Raw genomic sequence first — 19,916 nt, forward strand, 5'->3', positions numbered from 1 at the left:
TAGAAGTCCGAATTTTTGCGAAAAATTTAGTATCTTACAAGCCGTTCAACTGAGAGCTGAAATTCAACATATAACTCTTTATTAAAAATAAAGAAAATATGTCCTGGCATTTTTTTAAATTATCTTTTATGGGCGGGGGGACGGGGGTGCATTTTCTATATATTGGAAATTGGTAGTGGGTTGATTTGTAAAAATAATCGAAAACGATTGATATTAGTTGAGAAACAAATTGAGTAATGCATACTAAAGTTCTTTTTGAATTTTATACCCACTGCTTTCTATTTATAATTGCTGAAGCTGGTGTTTAATGTATGGAGCGTTCCGAGCATAAGGCAATCAAGCCATAAAGTTAGAGAAAAATGGCCATAAAATTTGTATTCTAAACTTAATTACATGGGCATTTTCAATTAGTACGGCATGCTTAATTATATAGAAAATTAGTTTCTCTCTCTCTTTCTCTCTCTTTTTTTTTTTTTTACGTTGGTTTACTTTTCCTTGATTTGAAACTTTCAAATTTCACCCTATTTTCTACTGAAATGTGTCTGTAAGGCAACAAAGAAATAATTATATATGATAAATTTAAATCATTTTAATTTGGAAGATGAGAAACACTTTGCCATTATATATCGTAAAGGTCAGACCCACCAGTATTGTAACAGAGAGGTGCTTGAGCCATTGACGGTAGAAATTCAAACTCCGATAAGTGATAATTTCACAGTCTTGTTTTATTACAAGTGTAACCTCTTTAGTCAATGGAGAGGAGGACGTGGGCCATCAGTCAGAGTTGATGTCGATGGGTTTTGGTGGGTCGGAGTTGGTCGCAATGGTTCAGAGTGGTTCATAGTTGGTGGTGGGTCAGAGTGGATCACGATGGTTGATGGGTCAGAGTGGGCCAATGGGGCATTTGGGTGGTGGGTGATAGTGGGTCTTGGTGGGTCGTGGATCAAATTTTCATTGACCCACACCATCTCTGGTTAAAATTGTACTAAAGATAAGAGGCACCGAAGATGCATGTCGGCTATTATGCTCAAATTTTGCTCATGGATAGTACTCCACCAGGAAGCAATAAATCTGAAACGGTTCACGGTATCACCTTCTAGAACTCGAGATGTAGGGGTTTGTGTGATTGGCTAAATTAAGACGTCAATGATTTATCCTTCAACAACCAAGCCTTTTATGATCGTTTCCGTGGGGAAGTCAGGAGAACACGTGCCTAGTAATCGTAATATTGATAGTTTGCGTCCACCCCGGGTATTTGTTTTGTGTTTTTTTGATTCACCTAAATATAAACAAATCACACATATAGGCATTTTGACATATTTTGGGAGAGTAATTTTGTGGTTCGTTGGCGTTTCATCGCGTCTCTGCTGCTGGTGGTAAAGTTTTCAAAATGGAACTTGGGCCACCACGGATCGTCGCTGCGGGGCCACCAATTTCTGGCGAGAGGTCAATAGTTGACCATCTGTAGTCCACCGACGCTTACAGCTTAGAGTAATGAACGATGTCTTTGCCTTGTAGAGTTCATGACTACCGACGTCGGCAGTCAACTAGCTTTTAGTATTCCTTTACTAACCATCTATTGTTCATGTTTGTACACGGTGTTGTCATAATAATAATAATAATAATAATAATAATAATAATAATAATAATAATAATAATAATAATAATAATAATAATAATAATAATAATAATAATTATTATTATTATTATTATTATTATTATTATTATTTGTAGTAACAGTAGTATAATTGATGATAGAATAAATATTGTCTATGTATTGTCTAGGTAGGACTACACACAGGATTTGGCTCGTTTTGGTTCGACTTGACTCTAATCCGAGTCGAGTTGGAAGATATTTTTCGCGCCGAGTCCAAGAGTAGACCTCAAAGATGTCTGTTTCGAGTCGAGTCGAGTTTCAAAGAAAAGTCGTTCGTGCCCATCCCTACTAATGAGAGCTTAATCGGAGTTAAGCGAAATTGAAAGTCTCACTATTTATCTAAGCGACCCCGAAAACTATGAATCTAATATCGATCATTTTCTAGCAATCTTTTATATGTATCCCCCTCCCATTCACCATAGGTAACCCGACAGCAATCTTTTTGAAACTATAAGAAATGTGGTTAAAATTACTCTAGACCAGTGGTTCTCAATCTAATTCCTATCACGATCCCCTTTTATCACACGCTCTTGCCAGCGACCCTTTTATAATTTGTTTTATAATAAGCTTGTGTGAGATTTTTAACATACCTATTTCTATAATAGTAGAATCCATTTTTTTGTTTATAGTGAACAGTGCCATGGAAAATCAGTGCCCGGGGCGAGAGTATAGTACGATGTCACCGTATATATGAGTGACGTCGACAGACTAGCTACGAAGCACCACCATGGTTGGCACGAAGCTCAATAACATTTTCAAAATAAGCCCTACCTTTCCTTAATTTTGAGCACATTTTATTACGTTTTTCCTTCTATTTTACACATGAGCACATGTACTTTCCTAACATGAGTAACACACTTCCTCCGAAATGTGTGGCCCCTTTTTTCGGCGCCCCGCACTGACAGTGGATACAGTAACTGTAATATCTATATTCCCAATGACGAAGGTGCTGGTTCAAGATGGATGTTAAACTCCTTCATTGAAGAGGCCATTAACGTATCCGATCTAAGCCCACAACTTCTTGACCAAATAATAGAATGATCATGCTACAAGTCTTTGCAACTGGTTTTTTGTAACGAAGACTTGGACAAGTTCTGCCTGATGAGGAGAGAAGAATATCCTGGTCTGGGGATTGCTGCTTTAAAAGTAATAATTCCATTTGCTATATCGTACTTGTGCGAAAGTGTGTTTTTTTTATGGTAAACATTAAAACAAAGATAAGAAATCGCTTATCAGTTGAAAATGGTTTGATAATGTTCGTCATGAAGATTGAACCGGACATTGCTGCACTAGTGAAATTACACCATGCTTAGGTATCTCATTAGGTTTTAATTTTAATTGTATTTCAATGTGCAGGTTTTGTTGCATGTGTATTTTTCTAGTATTTCTATATACAGTTCTCATTAGTTTTATATCATACCTCTTTGATTTAAATTCATTTTTAAACAACTCTACTAACTAACTAACTCTATGGCGTATGGAACCCGGAGGTTCAATGCCGCGTTCACAAAAGCTCTACACTGACTTCTATCCTTAGCCAATTGGATCCAGTTTCTACTTTGTATTCTTATCTCAGCGAGATCCATCTTAATATTGTCCTCCCATCTGCGCCTAGGTCTTCCTAATGGTCGTTTTCCGATTGGTCTTCCAGTCAAGATTTTGAAAGCGTTTCTACTTTCTTCCATTCTAGCTACATGACCTGCCCACCTAAGCCTTCTAGACTTGGCGACCCTAACAATGTTGGGTAAACCGTATAAATTATGTAGTTCCTCGTTATGAAGTTTCCGCCATTCCCCATTCCCGTTCCTCTTGGGTCCGAATATTCGTCTAAGGATCTTGTTCTCAAATACTTTCAGTCTATGTTCTTCCCTCAGAGTAAGCGACCATGTTTCGCAACCATACAGAACAACAGGCATGATTATCGTTTTGTATATTTTAAGCTTCAAATTTCTCGACAGAATTCGCGACGACAAGAGACTTTGAACCGAATAGTAACACGAATTCTACACCCTTTGAAAATGTTCAGTAGACTTATTTTTTATTGTTCTTTACAGTGTGTATAAAAAATAAAAGTATGCTTATCAGAACAAAATTAAAAATAATATTTAAAAATAATTTCTGGTATTAGATTCTAACTATATTTATCTCTTCCGCCTATCTTCGCGATCCCCTAGGGGCCGCGACTCCCAGGTTGAGAAACCCTGCTCTAGGCATGCATGAGTTATGTTGGAACATACATACATACACTTTTATGTGTATAAATGCAGATAAGAGAGAGTTGAGAGATAGCGATTAAGGAATTGCCGCTCTCAATCTCTTCACTTTACTTTTGCGATTCGCGAATTTCTTGCGTGACAGTTTGGGGCTAGCTAGTTTTTTGTCTTGGACCACGATCCGATTTTCGATATGCTCTACCTAAATGCTGTAATGCGAATATTGAGAAGTTATCTGCGATGAAAGTAGCTGCAAATAAATACATTACATAACTTATTTATTGCTATTACACGATTTTTTAAATTTGTATTCAATATTCACACATAACACACCGACGTTCTGTCAATACCTCAGATGTTATATTTTAAAGATAAGAATTACTTATGTCGTGAAATGATATGAATATATATATTCAACTGATATATACAACTGATGATATGAATATATATATTCAACTGATATATACAACTGATGAATTGTAATGTAACTATTTTACATAATTTTCATGCATTGAGGAAAGTAAAATATCATAAAAGAATTTCACCTGAACGGGTATCGAACTCACGATTTAAGCGCTCGGTGGTGTACCACTGAGCTAATATGACCGCTTTTCGGAAGCTGCTTCTGAAATATAACTGAGCTCATACGTAAATGCTTTTTTCCGTATGGAAATCACAATGACGAAACGAGAGTGTGAATACATAGTCTCGAAATATTGTATCATTAAGTATTTCAATGTTACTTTTTTCTACACTTAATACCATTTGAACATGTCTTATTATATTTAACAGAAGGAAAAACATATCTGTACATCGTTTCCCGATTACTAAGGTTGGCTTTGGAGGTTCGAACCAGCAGCTTTAGTTTACTGTTTTCCGAAGATACCCGAAGTTGGACTTCGAAAGTGTTTGTCTCAAAACAGCTATCATCATATCGCTCAATCTGTTTGGTATATGGTATATGTTTTTATACGTGTAAAGTCAGTATAACAATTCATTCTTTAAACAGCTTTTCGTATGTATTAATATTCCTTTATAAAAACTGTTTTTAATATTATTATTACGGCGCACCATTTTCAGATTTCTTTCGCGAGTCGTTGACCAAGTCGTTCCCCACCAGCGTTGCCAGACTCACAGCTCGAAATTATTCCAAAACCTGATCGAACTTATGCTAGATTCGGTCAAATTATGCTAGATCCTCATAATTACTAATTCAGGAGTTTAAAAAAAACGAAGTTGAGATACGATAACGTAACTTAAAATACACAGAGAGCAAGAATGCATGGATAGAACTCAATACTTCACGCACCAAAATTTTAACTCAACTAAATTAATGCAGTCGTTGCCAGATTCAATGGCGTATATGTCGTATAAATGAATGCAAAGTTTTTGTTTACATATTTTGAAAGAAAATTACTTCGCAGCATAAGCGGAGTTGGGAATCGTCTGTTGGGGGGGGGGAGATTTTTGGTCGGTCTCGGAGCTGTCATTTCAGGAATAAATATGATCATGAAGTCAGAAATAAAGATGGTGAAGTTGTCAAAAAGTTGGGGGGAGAATGGCCCCCATAGCTCCGCTCATGCGTCGGAGTTAAAGGATTAGAAAACCCTGGGTGGAGCCACAAAAAAGCCCAAAGACGTTTCGAACTTACTTCGAAAAATAAGACTGCCTGTATGGTTTACCGACTGTATGAATGAATGGAAGAGGATACATTTCTGCCGTTCTTTTTCTTCCCACGACCAACTTCTTTCTCATCTCCAGGTTTTACGGCTTTTTGATAAACTTGCTGAAATTGTGCTAGATTTGGGCAGGATGCTAAAAGCAAGATGCTAGATGCTAGAGACATGCAAATTATGCTAGATCTAGCATCATTATGCTAGATCTGGCAACGCTGTTCCCCACAATAGGCGTGTCGTGCAAGTAAGCAATCACACGTCAGGTACTAGCTTTTACCTATTGCTTCCTTCTCACAGCTCAGAACATTGGTAACTATGGATAGACGTACAGCAGTAATTACTTTATGGGAGTTGGAAGGTTATTCTGCAACTGCAGCTAGCAGGCGAGTAGGTGTCCCGGCCTCTACAGGAAGGCGATGGATTCGGAAATATGGTGCTACAGGTCAGACTGATAATTTACGATCTCCTGGTCGTCCGCATGTGTCAACCGAAGCCCAAGATGCGAGATTAGTAAACGAAGCCCGGTTAGACCCACTAAGGACGTCTAGACAGCTAAGGGAAGTTTCTCTCTTTCCTGGTAGTAAGCATACAGCTCTGCGAAGGCTTCGTCATGCTGGGTTACGTGGCCGTGTTGCTGCCGTGAAGGAAAAACTCTCAGGCGACCACAAAATTTACCGTCTCGCGTTTGCACAGGCGAATGTGGGTCTCAATTGGGAAAACGTAGTTTTCTCAGATGAATCCATATTCACAACATCAAAGGAGGGACGCCGTTTTGTGTATCGTCCGAGAGGCACCCGATATGACCATGGATATGTGGCTGCTTGCAATCGCAGTGGCCATGTATCTATTTTATGTTGGGGTTGGATTTCCAGTCGCGGAGCAGGACAGCTTCATAGAATTGAAGGACATCTGGACAATGCTCAGTACTTAGACATTATCAGTAATATCATGGTGCTATCTGTACGAGTATTTCAGCCTGATGGTGTAATTCAGTTCCAGCAATACCAGTCGCCAATACATACTTCCCGTGATTCAGGAATGGTTCGCAGGGCATCCTGAGATTGATTTAATCGACTGGCCGCTCGTGGAGCAGACCTCAATCTCATGGAAAATATGTGGGCAGAAGTGAAGCGTACTCTAAGGGAAAGTTGGCCTGAGGCAGATCCACCAAGAACTCAGGATGACCTGTGGCATCTTGTTTCCGAAGCATGGCTGGAGGTAGGGGAAGGAGATAGATTTGTCACCCATGTAATAGATTCCATGCCCAGAAGAATGGAGCGTGTAATAAATTCAGAAGGGTCTTGGACACAATATTAATGTCCCAGCCTTAACTCCCGAAAACAGCCCTTTTCAGGGCTACCTAAACGCTTCTGAAAATATTTCTAGAAGTAAACCACTCCTTGTATCCGATTTCTGTGCAATCCTACCAACAAAAGAATGATAGTTAGCTGTAGGCTTTGAACTCAAGACCTCTTTATTGGCAAGTCCGTACTCTACCAGTGAGCTAACATGAACACGCAAACCCAATCTGAAGAAACCCGATTTTCAATTTCTGGTATTCGATGACAATGATCCTCATATACTTGGCAAATGTTGTATTCAACTTGGGATATTCCGCAACACACATTCACACACACATAAACAAAGCGAAAGAGAGAGAGAGAGAGAGAGAGAGAGAGAGAGATGAATATACAAAAGCATATTCAACGTATACGAATGAGACTCTAAGTAACGACATTCCGTTCTAAAGAGAATTTGTGTTTCTTCCCGTGACGTTAAGGGGATCGGGAAAAGTTATGTATCTTGAAGCAGGATACGACTTTGGATACTCTGTTTATACACTTTCTATATCCGTAGGAATATATTGTATTTCACGAATGTAAATGACATGCTGTAATGAGAATATTGAGAAGTTACATCTGTATGACAAATAGATGCAAATAAATACACTACATAACTTATTTATTGCTATTAAATGATTTTCCTAACTTGTATTTACATCCTCATATATAATACCGACCTACTGTGAAAATTATCTCAGATGTTATATTTTAAACATAATAATTACTATGTTCTGCAATGATTATGTTATATATACACAACTTATGTATTCTAATGTAATTATTTTATATAATTTTTCATGCATTGCGGAAAATATAATTTAAAAAAAAGGATTAGCCTAGACGGGATTCGAACCCTCAACCTTATGATTTGAAATCCGACAGCTTACCAATGAGCTAACACAACCTTCTAGCGAGGTATAACGGATCTCAAGATAATTATGACATTCATATCCATTACAAACGCTGTTTCTGTTCTACTTTGACTTTTATTTTAGTACTCAGGCGATAATTATGTTCTATTTCTTAACTTTGAGCATTCTTTTACATATGGAAAGATTCCTTAACGTATTTAAATGTTCCATTACGTATGGAGAGCTAAATGACAAACAAGCATGTGCTAACATTAAAAAAAAAGGTTTCGAAATATTGTATCATTAAGTATTTCAATCAATGTTGCTTTTTTAAACACTTGGTAACAAGTCTTATTATATTTAAAAGAAGAAAAACACATCTGCAAACTTTTTCCCGATTGCAAAGGCTGGCTTGGAGGTTTGAACCTGGCTTACTTTTTCCCGAAGATACCCGAAGCTGGACTTAGAAAATTTTTGCCTCAAAACACCAGTAAAGAATGCGCTCAACCTTTTTGAGACAAGGTGTACATTGAGCACGATAGTATATATAATCCCAAGGGAATTTTGTGGCTCTTGGGGGGGGGGCAATCTCGCTCCTGGGCTACCCTTGAAAATCATCGCTGCTTGTAAACGATTTAAAACTTTTATTTTGAAACCTTTTTTTAAAAAAATATAATTTATTGTTTCTCCGTTGTAGAATACGTTTCGCCTTGTATCAGAACTGTTGTTCCGTACAATGTATGGCCACCAAAAGATGATGATGAAGATTTACCTGAGGAAGAAACAACAGATGGTAATATTATGTGAACGAACAGAAGAACATACAGAAGATATAATCTTTCAATAGAGTGATGCGAAATTATGTCATTTGTAAACTGCATTCAAGGATAGTAAGGTTTAACCGTAAATCTAATAGTTGCATATCTCTTTCTAGTTTTGGTATTACATGTCATGATAAGGCATGATGTTTTGTAGTTCTGTACATGGAATTTTCTTTCTTTCTTTTTCTTTTTTTTTTAAAAATTCTGCTGCCTTAGTACTTTTTAAAATAAACATTTTAAATTTGAAAATCAAAATGAACTATTAATAGTTTTAAGTATACACAATAGAAATGTTATTTATATTTCCTTTTTTGAAGAAATTAAGTTTAAATGTAAGATTTATTTGTAAGCTTATAAATTAACACAATTGTGAAGACATAAGCTTAATAGTACTATTGTCTTTTGACGTAACTGAGAAGATATTAAATATTTGTGCTTTTCTTTATGAGAGAACGAAGACTATTGTAATGTTATATGTAAATTTATTAAAAGAAGACTTTTGATATATGTCAATTGTGTGTGCATTTATTTGTTAATATATTGTAATTCTTAAAAAAAAAGAATTATTGGTGAGTATAATGATTTAATGTGTATTGCGTTTTGTAGTCTTTTTCACACACTGACCATAGGTTAAAGAAGCTTTCATTTCTTTTTCAAACGTATCAATAGGTAGAAAACTGAAAGAATTTTGAATCCAATGTATGTCTTCTGTCTCCAATATTGGATAAGGCGAGATTTGCATTTAACAAACTTATACAATGTTGTTACAAAAATAATCTTCCCGATTCAAACATGAACAAATACAACCTAAATACACTAGAGTCCTGAAAACTCGGCCTAATGTGTACGGAAGGGTGGCCGAATTTGTGAAAATCCCAGGTTATCGGGAATGGGGTTAAAAAAAAAAAAGAATAAGTACAGCTCACAGATGACGAGAAGAACCCCAAAACAGGGGAAGCGGGGAAAGGTCAACGACACGGTCAAGTCCATTTTCGGTTTTTGAGGTGTGGTCTATACTTAGAGATCGTCTGCTACTCCGGGTAGTTGTCTGTGTGCTATTCCGTGGTGTCATTTGAAACCTCCGTGCGAAAAGTGGGCGAGCCCATACCTACGTCACACTACTTCTGCTAGGGTTCTTCTCGTCATCTGTGAGCTGTACGAGTGTTTCCTGAGAAAATACAATACTGCATTTTTATGTATTGATTGCTTGAGAATAGAACAGAGAGTATAGTGCCCAATTACCCTTAAACAAAGGAAAAGTATGTACTTTATAAAAGCATAGAGCCTTTACTATACTATATGAATAAGAAAATCAATGAATACACACTGTACAGTTATTTACCTGTTAAGACAGACCTCAGAAAAGATACTTGAACGGGTCTGCGCAGTTCTTTGGGCTTTACCAGTGTGTGGCCAAGTTATCCGGACTCAGGTTATCGAATGCCGAGTTTTAGGAACTTTACTGTAACACTCAGACATGTGAAAATGGTGTTAATGGAAAGATAAACTCAATAAGTTTTCTTTTACATTGATTCAAAACATCACATCACATGTGGTCGATGTGAGTTCACTTTGTGACGCGGCACACATCTAGCCTGTAGTCCACTCCTTGTCATATACGTTGTAACGTTGGACGATCTATTAATGCAAAGGCCTTCGTGATGCGAACACGAAGATCCTGGATGGTAGATGATAAAGGTAGTCTATATAGGTGTTGTTTAAAAAAAACGCAAAGAAAAATGTCTCAGGATGTAAAGTCGGGGCAACGTGGATCATAACGCAAATGTTCACTATTATCTGTACCAGTACGACGAATCCATTACTCTGGTTTCAGAGCCTGCAACAATTACAAATGATAAGGACGCATCTGTAAATGTTTGCGTAAAATTTTCCGCAGTTGGTTGCAGGATATCTAATTCCCTGCTGACTGTGGTGGTGGTTTTCTCCATGGATTTCATACAGAGCTGTAGCTAGGGGGCAAGCGGGGCTCTTGCCCCAGGTGCTGATATCAAGAGGGCGCGAGCGGGTAAGAAGAAAGGAAAAGTGTTGGGAATGAGTGAACGACGGTCCGCGAAGAAAAGAGTATTGGCGCCCTGTTAATTCAATATTGTTGTCGACTTGTAAAGAAATAAGTTTCTTAAAAATTTTCTTCCTAGCTCCGCTCGCAGTCCAAACTTAAGTCACAACAAGTTTTTACTTATTACTTAAAGAAATTTATTATATATGATTTGTAGTATACGCAGGAGCGTTTTCAAAATCAGAAATTGTCAAAGTATGAAATACGTGTTCGGCATCTTGAAGGTGTTGAATTTCCTTAGTTAATCACGCTTTTCTATCCAATCGGATTAATCACGACGTTGAGAATAAAGGTATGAAAATGAGAGTAGTGAAGAGACACATGCAAGCTGCTGTTTGCATGGGAATATTAAAAATAAAAATAAACAAAGGAAATAATAACATTTTCGAACTTGAAGCAGTTGTGGAATAGGGGCTTAAGGGTGAGATGTGTGTATGTCTTTCGGTGTAATTCTAATATGTTAATTAATAATAAGTAATCTTAAACGCAGAACTTCCATTCATTAATAAATTAAGTAATTACTATATAATTTCAAACATATGCAGTAGCCAAACCGTTGATCGCAAAGAAGGCTCATTCTCAATTTCCGTTACATTTCACAAAATATATTTTACTGTAAAGGGATCGAAATTAAAATGCTATTTGTGTGGTCACATCAAGGTTGCCAACTTTTCTTAAGAAAAAATCGGGACAGGACAATCTGTGTTGGAGCCCCCCGCCCGCCGAGACGATTACATGTACGGCGAGTCGTTGAAAACAATGTAAATAATCAGCTGAATAACACGAATCTGAATGAGTGCAGCACCTTAGTTTTTTTTTAAATTTTATTTTTCCACCCACTGCTCATCACTAGCTATAAGCAATATATGCAACAAATTCAAACAAAAACAACTGCAATTTATTTAATATAAACAAAGCTTAGATAGAAAACTAGAATTTTTTAATCACAAATGAGTGCATAACATTATTAAAGAATTACTGACAAAAAGTTTTATTAAAATCAAGTCTTATTCTTTGGCTATCATCATACAACAAATTCATACCAAAATAATTGTAATTCACTTAACATAAACAATGTTTGAAAAGAAAACTATATAAAATGGTTTTTATCACAAACACATGAGTTATAGTTGGCTTGGGGTCGGTCACTCGCTGAAGTGAGTGTTACTGCCACTGCAGTAGCAGCGCTTTTACGTAGAGGTTGCAAAAACAATATTTTTTAGCGCTGAATGGAATATACTATCATCATAGTCGGCAGAATTATCAACTCAAAACAATTAGGGAATAACTATAAATTAAAGATGAGCTGCTAAGTATTTTTTCATGAGTGTAATTAAAACACAAATTTGTTAAATTGATTCTATACATAAAACTATGCGTGTAATATAACTAACATAAGTTATTCCTTTGTAAAAATGGACCAGTAAAATATTAATGAACTTTGAAAATCGATAAATCAGGACAATATGCGTCTCGACGAGTGTCCGGTCGGGACGCGGGACAAATAAGTCAGAAATCGGTATAGTCCCGACAGAATCGGGACGGTTGGCAACCCTGGGTCACATTACAAAAGTTTACAATTGTTACTGAAAATTAATGTTGTCACTCATTTCGAACATTTTAAAAGAACATAGTTTTCAATGTAGTTTTCATTTCTTATCGATGGTATAAAACTTTGTAAATACTGTAGTTGTAAATTTCCATAACTATTCTCCAAGTGGATCTGTATACCAACCAAGCTTTGTCAAGTTTAACAAAAAGTCCAAAATAAGCCTCTTGAAAACAGCTCTGTAACAGCATTTGTAAAAGAATACATAATGATCGCTTTTGGCTGTTGCAATGGTCGGTCCAAGCTGCTTGATAAAGATTCAACGTAGCGTAATAACAAAAGCTTCTTTTCTTGTATGTAAAAATGCTTGGTAAGGTGAGTGTTAGGGCGCCGAATTGTACTTCGCCCCGGGCACCGAAATCTCTAGATACGGCTCACTTCATATGAAACTAAATCTCACACACTCCACAGTTACCCTGCTTACTGGTGGACAGCTGCTGACTTTTGCTTAGACTTGCTTCAAATTCAGAATATGAACTTCAGATACTGTGCTCACTGGGAGCATCTTCATAAAACAAAAAAGAAAGTGCAGTTATAACATACTGGCAGACAAAACCCAACACACAAAACGCCTTCCTATCTTCATAGCAGGCATCTTCTTTCCTATTTCTCTAGCGGAGGAAACAACTTCATGATAGTTTTACAAGCTAATGATCTTTGAGTTCCCATTTCCATTGGTATGACTTTCATGTGTCTGACTAGGGAAGATCTCTGGGTGTCACTCTGTCTTCATATCGATACTATGCTCAATCTACTCATTTTTACATATGAAACAATTACGCAAACGGGGAAATCCTCGATCTTAAGCGTGTTTGAATTAGGAGCGTTAAAAGTTTAAAATTGAACAGCTTTTGCAGAAAGTTTGAAGTAACCATTTCTCGAAATAGACTCTTCACTTTTGGTATCGGAGGATTTCCTTGGGTGTCCAGCACAGTGGTGAGGTCAAAACATATGCATTTTGCAAGATAAGGGCACTTAATGGGGAGACGCTGAAGGTTAATGGCGTCTAACAACGTCTAACGACTCGCCCCCTGTTTTGCACACTGGGTTGATAAGCTAATGAAATGTATTTATATGTAAAAATGAGTCAATTGAGCATAGTGTCGATGTGAAGTCAGAGTGACACCCCGCGACCTTCCTTAGTGAGTACTGTTAAGTGAGATTTGTTCAGCTTCATAAGCACTATATATTAGTGTTATATATATAGCACTATATATATAGTTATATATATATATATAGCACTATATCTAGACTTTGTGTTGAAGAAAACTGAATTGGGTTATGTTAGGGGTGCTTACAGGGAGTACCTACACAATCTTCACTTTTTAAACCCATTGCTTTATGGGAAATATTCTAATTTCTTTAAAACGAACTGAAATTTTGATTGTTTGATTTTACTGATTTCTTCTTCAAATTTATTTAATTAGCTCTTGCTTTATCACAACGCATTTGCATTATAAATAAATTAAATTTGATTTATAAATATTAAAATTACTATGGTACACCGCAGAATTTAATTTTAATAAAGAAAGTAACAAATTTGAAGAATAAATCAGTAAAATCAAGACACTAAAATTTCAGTTCGTTTCAGAGAATGGAAAGTGGACTAAAAAAGAAAAAAAATATAGCCCATTGGAGAGCCACTGCAATCTACTGAAGATTCTGGGAGATAACCAGGTATAAAAGTAACCATCAGAGAAGAATGTGAGATTCTAGACAACCTTCTAATATTCAATAATTTACATGGGGACCACGGTGGTTTTGATTGCATTGGAGGCAGGTGATGATGATCCCAAAATGACGCCCGTGAGACTTCACCAAAAATATTATGATGGATTTTCAAAAATTCAGTTTTCACATTAATAGCAGTTGTAACGACTCTGAGTGGCCACACAAGCAGTTATTCAACACGTAGCCTGTAGTACAAACGATGAATATTTGGGGCAAAGTATCCTACACTCGCTGTAGATCTTGGTACACCTGACTGATGGTGATTGCCGAAACCCGGCTGGCAGTCAGATCAGTCACACCATATACCTCACGTGCTTGATAAGTGTTAGATTCAGAGACCTAGCAGGCCAGGGCAAAAGGTGTATACCTACTTTAGCATACTAGATAGTTTAGGCGGTTTGGCAACGCGTGTTATCCTTCTGGAGGAAATCCAGATTAGATCAGAGAATATGATTGTACGATTTCACAAATGTACTTACTATGCATCATTCATGCTAACCTGAATGAAGATTAGAGGTGAGTGGGATGCTAGCTTATTGCCCCCATACCAGAATATCAGGTATGGGTCCCGTATGACTAGTACGAACACGAACATACCCTGCTTTTATGCGCTTTTTTCTAAGAAATGAAATCTTCCAATTTTACGTCTCACAGTTGTATCGTGTAGCCTAAATGATAATGACAATGATTGAAATAATGAAAGTGGGAGAAACCCGAGAAAACTCACGCACTTGATACGAGCTGGGATCCAACCAGGAACCCCACGCGCTAGAGGTGAACGTTATATCACTGAGCCCCCACCGAGGCGTCTATCGTATCTTCTCTAAGACAGTAGCCGAAGTTAGCTTAAATCTTGCCCTATTATAAAGCCCAATAGAATGATTAAAATAACAACGATACTGACATAAAATCAGTCAAACTAACGGAAGAAAATACGTAGTTGTTTTATACTCATACGACACATTCAGTTACTGTTTGCGTCAACACAAAACAGTTTGTGATGGCATAGCATTTTTTTTTTTTTTTTTTTTTTTTTGAGGTACGTTGCTGTACGCAGAATTTTCCGAACACTGGTACGATATGATCCTCATAATCAGTTAGAATGACACTTTAGCCACAAAATCAGAGTAGCCACTCGTCTCCACTACATCTATGTACGTACATTCTAGCATATGCCTTATCATCCTCAATGTTTTATTTACAGATACACAAAAGTATAGATCTATATTAACCAAATACCTTGTTGAAAAAGTACGGTTTCTGGTTCACTGAAAGTAACATTCAATTTGCGGACCTGTTTTTGACACTTAATTTGTTCACTCCCACGCAGAGAAAATGCCTACCAGTTTACTAGTTTTTCGTTTATTTATTTACGATCTATTTATCCTTGAACAATTCTCAAAATATACTATTCAAATGTCCTCTAGTGAGAAAGAAAGAAACACTCAAGCGCTTGTACACCTGTTCAATCATTTTTATTCAAAAACTGTTACTTATCCGCTGGCTTGGTAAACGGTCGTGTTTTGTTTCTCCATTTAAGTTGAATCCTCTCAACCGATTATCTGTCACAGTATAAGATAGTCATTTGTTTTGACGATGTTCGCTTGTTTTATCAATTTTTTCCTCTTCCGTCCTTTTTTCATACATTTTGTGCTAATTGAGCAGTAATCGCAATGGGCCTCCTACTATTGGGAAAGGAGAAGGGGAGTAGAACATGGAAGAAGAGGGGCAGCAAGTTACCACGGCAACCCGCCAACTTGCCATCAGAGTGGTCCATAGTCCGTTACGTCACCATAGGTGGAGGAGGTTTTCCACAGAATTGCCAGGCAAAATCAAATTTTTATATATTTAACAAGAAATCTTTTTGTATGGATGGAATAACAGTCTCTTAGAAATGAACGCTTTTGTTACGCTATTTTTGGATCAAAAGATCCAATATATTTCAGGAAAAAATTTCTTGTAGGACTTATATCTGGAGAACTACATATAGTGTAGCCAAGTCCAAATTATCAGTTACCTCAGTAAAATGTGCTTATTCCGTAAAAAATACGAAAACTCTATTTAGGGTCCTTTCAAAAATTTTGTAGCCCCTAACCCAAAAAATCCAACATATTTTATCAATCAAAAATTTTATTGTACGCCTTATATTTGGAGAAATGTAGCCAAAGCCAAACTATCGCTTAAGTTAGTATGATGTGCTTATTCCGTAAAAATTACGAAAAATCGGTTTAGGGACTGTTCAAAAATCTTGTGGCCCCTGATCCAAAAACTAATTCTTGGCCAAGATTGCAGACTTTTGATGCATTTTTAATCATTCCTAAAATTCTTGGCCAAGATTGCAGACTTTTGATGCATTTTTGATCATTCCTAAAATTCTTGGCCAAGATTGCAATCTTTTGATGCATTTTTGATCCTTCCTAAAATTATTGGCCAAGATTGCAATCCTTTGATGCATTTTTGATCCTTCCTAAAATTCTTGGCCAAGATTGCAATCTTTTGATGCATTTTTGATCATTCCTAAAATTCTTGGCCAAGATTGCAATCTTTTGATGCATTTTGATCCTTCCTAAAATTCTTGGCCAAGATTGCAATCTTTTGATGCATTTTTGATCATTCCTAAAATTCTTGGCCAAGATCGCAATCTGTTGATCCATTTTTTTTGATCATTCCTAAATTTTTTGTTTGTTAGTTATTCGTCACACAAGTTAATTTTTACGCACTTTCATATTCATACTAACTAGAGCTTAAACAAGAAATACAAATCATTAAATAAAGCAATTTATTTTAAAATAATAAACGTTGATTTATTCAATGATTTGTATTTCTAGTTTAAGTTGCTTAAAATAGCAACACTAATGTTGATCAGTTAGTAAAACTAGAACTCTGGAATTTTGTAGATACGTGTACTTAAATCCGATCACAACATTTGCAAATAATTTTCGCTGTATCTTAAAATTTACTGTAAAATTTACTTATAAACATAGGGAATACCAGTTTATTAAGTATTATTGTTTCTCACAACACTGTCAAGTTAGGAAGATGAAATTTTGAATATACGCGTAAATTGTTCATTTAAAACAAGTGGACCCGTGTCACAGCGTTTTGAGAATTCCAGTTTTAAGGGAGAAGGTAGTATTTTCTACAATTTCTTTTTTGACATTGAAAACGATGCTGCCTGTTGTCTGTCATCGCATCATGGGGAAACGGTTGAAACTGTATTTGTTGAAACAAACTACCAGTATGTAGCTTCTATTTTCCGACTGAGCCTGGTTGGGGATTCTGATGTACGGTCAAGCTTACAGGCTAAAATTTATTTTCGAAAAGCGCCATTGGCTTCATTGATTTGGGAACTCCGTAGTGAATCCTTTAAATTTCCGACAGCAGAATTTCTTTGAGAATATTGTTTTAGTATCAGAGTTTAGAAGAGCTCAAATGATCAATCCCACAAATTAATTATCTATATATTAAAATACTAGGTTTATATGTTTGTCTCCAACAGTGGCGTATTTACGATTTTGTTTCGGAAGGGGCTTTCCTAACTTTCGGGGGGGCTATGCCTGAATATGTGACAATTCTGCAAGATATTTCATATACTTTACTATAGTAAGGAAGATTTCGGTGGGGAGGGGCTTAAGCCCGGAAGCCCTCCCCCTAAATACGCCACTGGTCTCCAAAGACAAGTTTATATGTTTGTCTCCAATCCTTTCGACAATAAGATCTCGAAAACCAGAAGTGCTAGAAACTTGCCGTTTTCACTGACCGATTCCAAATTTTGTGTAGATTGTCCAGATCTAATTGAATATTTAAACAACATGGCCGTTAATTCTTTATTACATTTTTTAGGAGACATTAGAAGTGTTGAATTTTTTAAAAAAGGATTAGATCCTATGTGTTATGCACTCCAACACCATGCAGTTGTATACAGAGGTTGTATATCTCCCATGCGTTTGTTTCATGGCGAAATGGCGATAAAAACGAAGGATAACCATTTCTCCAGTCTAACATGTAAGATGAATCTTTATTGTTTGGAGTGTTTTACTCAATGAACACCATATATCATTGGCATTATAATTAATTTTGTATGTAATGTATTTGCTTATTACATACTGCAAGCAAGAAGAAAGAAAACACTAATTATGAATTAGAAACTCCAACCGGAAGTAGGCTCAAATATGCAAACGGTGCGAGATATTGAAAAAAGTAACCGAAAAATCTTCCCTTTATGGCACACCTTGAAGATTTCTTTTATCAATACGTCTTTCACTTGTGTCTGTAAAGGACATGTACAGATGTTGTGAGGAATGACAAGGAGATTCATGCTAATATGTGACTGATGCGCTGTGTAGAGAGCGCAGGTTCAGCTAGTTAATAATTACTGTTTCGAATGATTACAATCAGGGGCGTCATTTAGGGGGGAGGGAGGGGCAATTGCCCCGCCTGAGTTGGAGATTTATATAGATATTATTAATTGAATAGTAGTAAATCAGTGAAAAACGCGAAATTTTACTTATATCAAGGGGTCTTGCCCCCCCCAAGCAAAATCTGAAATGACGCTCCTGATTACAATGTTTTTGCAAAATGCAATGTTCTTTCAAACGTAGCACCCGTGAAAAACTATGTATTGTTGACAAGAACACCCAATTGAGCCAGAAACCAATCTACGCTGACCAGCCAGAACATTATGACCGCCTACCTAATATGTGGTATATCTACTTTGGCTCGCAGGACAGCAGTAATGCAACTTGGTGTAGAAGCAAAGAGACTAGTAGGTGGCTGGAGGCATTACACACCACAACAACACACATAAGTCGCTTAATTCCTTCAAATTCCGTCGAGGGGGGCGATGATCTCCGATATGACATTCAATGACATCCAAAAGGTGTTTAATTGGGTAAGGACTGCAAGGAAGGCCATTGCACCAATTGAAATTTACCAATGTGCTTCTCAAACCAGTGCAGCACGTTTGGCCTTGTGACAAAGAGCTTTGTCCTGCTGAAAGGTCCGATTTCCAGCTGTAAATATGACCTATATGAATGAGGGTATGTGATCTGATCATCACTGATCTGACTATAACTAGGAGCCGCCATGGTGGTATTCACACGCACTACTGGAATCGTGAATGACCATGCGAAAGTTTCTAAAATGACAATGAAGCCACCACGGCCCTGTCCTCATCTCAATGTGCGCGTCTCGAGCAGCTGTTCACGGGTACACAACAGATCTGACCCGGCCACAGATGTGATGAAACCAGTAACGTGATTCATTGGACCATGCAGCATTGTGCCATTGCTCTGCAGTCCAATGACAATGGGTACGTGGCGTGCTAGCAGCGACGCAACTAGGATAGTTGTCGCCCGGAGCAAGAACTCGTCTTAGCGCCCCCCCCCCCCCTGACCAACCAAACCAACACAGTACCACAAATATTTGCCCACTTTTGCGCCCTCCCAACCCGACGTCCGGAGCACAAGCCTCGTTTGACCCCCCCTAGTTACGTCACCCCGTCCTAGGAACAAATTATACGTTTTTATTTTTATTCGTGAGATTTGGCGATCGTTGTTTTAGGGTATTAAGATAGAACTTAATGAATTTTAGTAAGCATTGGAGGATTTTTGAACGTGATTTTCCACAACAGAAATCAACAGTAAGATTTAAAATTCAGGACTATCCTAAAGGTTCAAGGCTAAATTAGGAACTAGAAGCTACTTTCACACGGTGCTTTGGAGTTTCCCAAGCATGTCGGATGTGAGAAACTTAGTGAATTGCAAATCAACACTCCTAGCAAATTTAGATGGTTCTGTTTATCACCAGTCTTGGTGTATGATTTAAATTATGTATTATGCATTACACAAAGTAAATTATATACGAATAACTCTACCAACGTACGAGTAAATATCATTTTGAATTTTAAAGTTATATTAACATTTAACGGAAAAAAAGT

General features: G+C 37.0%; 1 protein-coding gene across 2 annotated transcripts in view; it reads left to right on the forward strand.

The window, feature by feature from the left end:
- Positions 1 to 9,070, forward strand: part of LOC145680554 (testis-expressed protein 47-like) — a 97,563-nt gene extending 88,493 nt beyond the window's left edge. For both annotated transcript variants that reach the window (XM_081751185.1, XM_081751184.1), the window contains one exon: positions 8,438 to 9,070. In XM_081751185.1, coding sequence (XP_081607311.1) covers positions 8,438 to 8,547 — 110 coding nt within the window. In that variant the 3' untranslated portion in view covers positions 8,548 to 9,070. The remainder of the gene's footprint in view (positions 1 to 8,437) is intronic.
- The last annotated feature ends 10,846 nt before the right edge of the window (positions 9,071 to 19,916 follow it).

The sequence above is a fragment of the Thermobia domestica genome, chromosome 3 (assembly GCF_964235325.1).
Source record: "Thermobia domestica chromosome 3, izTheDome1.hap1.1, whole genome shotgun sequence".
Lineage (NCBI taxonomy): Eukaryota > Metazoa > Arthropoda > Insecta > Zygentoma > Lepismatidae > Thermobia > Thermobia domestica.